Genomic DNA, 1,548 nt, shown 5'->3' on the forward strand with positions numbered 1-1,548 from the left:
TTAAAAGATAATTTTTACAAATTCATACAAATTTAGCAGGAGAATAATGGAAGCATGAGTCACCTTTTACTGTCTTTAAGTGGCTCTAGTGATTATAATTAACAACCTAGAGGGATAGATACAATTTTAGATATATGTAATTATAAAACAAAAATCTGGGACTACTTTACTATTATCAGGGTTTTGGAAACATCCATTTCTTTCCACACTTGATGAGATTAAAAAAATTTTAATTTTTTTTCCCCAAAGATATGAATAACAGATACCTCCAAATATTTAATATAAAAACACATACTTCAAGCATTTTCCCTATAATTTCTTATGGAAAATTTTACTTTTGGGTATATTTTTCATTGCCTCTAAAACATCTCTATTTCTGATGCTGTAGATAATTGGGTTGAAAGAAGGTGTGAGGATGGTATAGAATATTGCTAGGAACTTATCCTGGCCTGGACTGTGGTACTTTTTAGTTCTCATATACGTGAAAATAAATGGCCCGTAGTACATTATGACCACGATCATGTGGAAGAAACAGGTAGGAAATGACTTTTTCCGTGCCTCCAATGATTGCATTTGGAAGACAGTAAGGAGGATTTGGACATAAGAGGCAGAGATAAGAGAGAACGGAACAAGAAGGAAGATGATGCCACTCACATAAACTCCTCGTTCATAGCGTGTCGTGTCCACACAGGACAAAACCAACATGGCAGGGACTTCGCAGAAAAAGTGATCGATGGTTCTTGAGGAACAGAAGGGAAAGTGGAGTGTGAAAGCCGTGTGGACTGTGGAGTTGACTGCCCCAACGAGCCAGGACCCTCCAGCCATGAGGATGCTGACGTTTTCCTTCATAAGAATGGGATAGCGCAGCGGGTGACAGATGGCTACGTAGCGGTCATAGGACATCGCCACCAGGAGGAGGTACTCACCACCCAAGAGGGTGAGGGATAGGAATATTTGGAAGCCACAACCTGCAAATGAAATAATTCTGCTTCCTGCCAGAAAGTTGATGATCATTTTGGGAACAATGTTGCTGGTATGCAGGATATCCATAAAAGAGAGATGGCTGAGCAGGAAATACATCGGAGTGTGAAGCTGAGATTCCCTGCGGATAAGGAGAATCATGACTGCATTTTCTGTTACAGTCATAATAAAAATGATGAAAATGAAGGAGAAGAAGATCAGACTTGTTTGGGAAGAAGAGAAGAGTCCCAAAAGAATAAAGTCACTGCTGAAAGTCTGATTCTCATGTCCCATAATGAGTTCTTTCTCTGACCTAAAAATAAATAAATGAGTAAATGAATCAACAAATGAACAAGAGGTAAATTGAAAAGGGAGAAAAATTAGCATAAATCTCAAACTCCTTTACATTTCATTGCAATTAAACCACCATATTTCTATTTTGCAATCTTTTGCAAATAAAACCAAGACTCTCAGCCACCTTTTGAAGTGGGCATGTTTTACAAGATGGACATTTACTTGTTGAATCAACTAATACTTTTCTTTGTTATGAAATAAACAAACCCCTTAATTCTATGTTTAATGCCTTGG

The 1,548-nt window shown here is 37.6% G+C and overlaps 1 protein-coding gene across 1 annotated transcript; it reads right to left on the minus strand.

Moving 5' to 3' along the window:
• Positions 1-309: 309 nt before the first annotated feature.
• LOC140685828 (olfactory receptor 2AJ1-like) lies at positions 310-1,254 on the minus strand. Its single transcript, XM_072938303.1, has one exon. It carries the CDS (start codon positions 1,252-1,254, stop codon positions 310-312), a length of 945 nt encoding a protein of 314 aa, XP_072794404.1.
• Between the last annotated feature and the right edge of the window lie 294 nt (positions 1,255-1,548).

Source organism: Vicugna pacos, chromosome 15, assembly GCF_048564905.1.
Source record: "Vicugna pacos chromosome 15, VicPac4, whole genome shotgun sequence".
Taxonomy (NCBI): Eukaryota; Metazoa; Chordata; class Mammalia; order Artiodactyla; family Camelidae; genus Vicugna; species Vicugna pacos.

Excerpts from the sequence above, each read along its gene's own strand:
- LOC140685828 (XM_072938303.1), bottom strand. The coding sequence starts at position 1,254 with ATGGGACATGAGAATCAGACTTTCAGCAGTGACTTTATTCTTTTGGGA.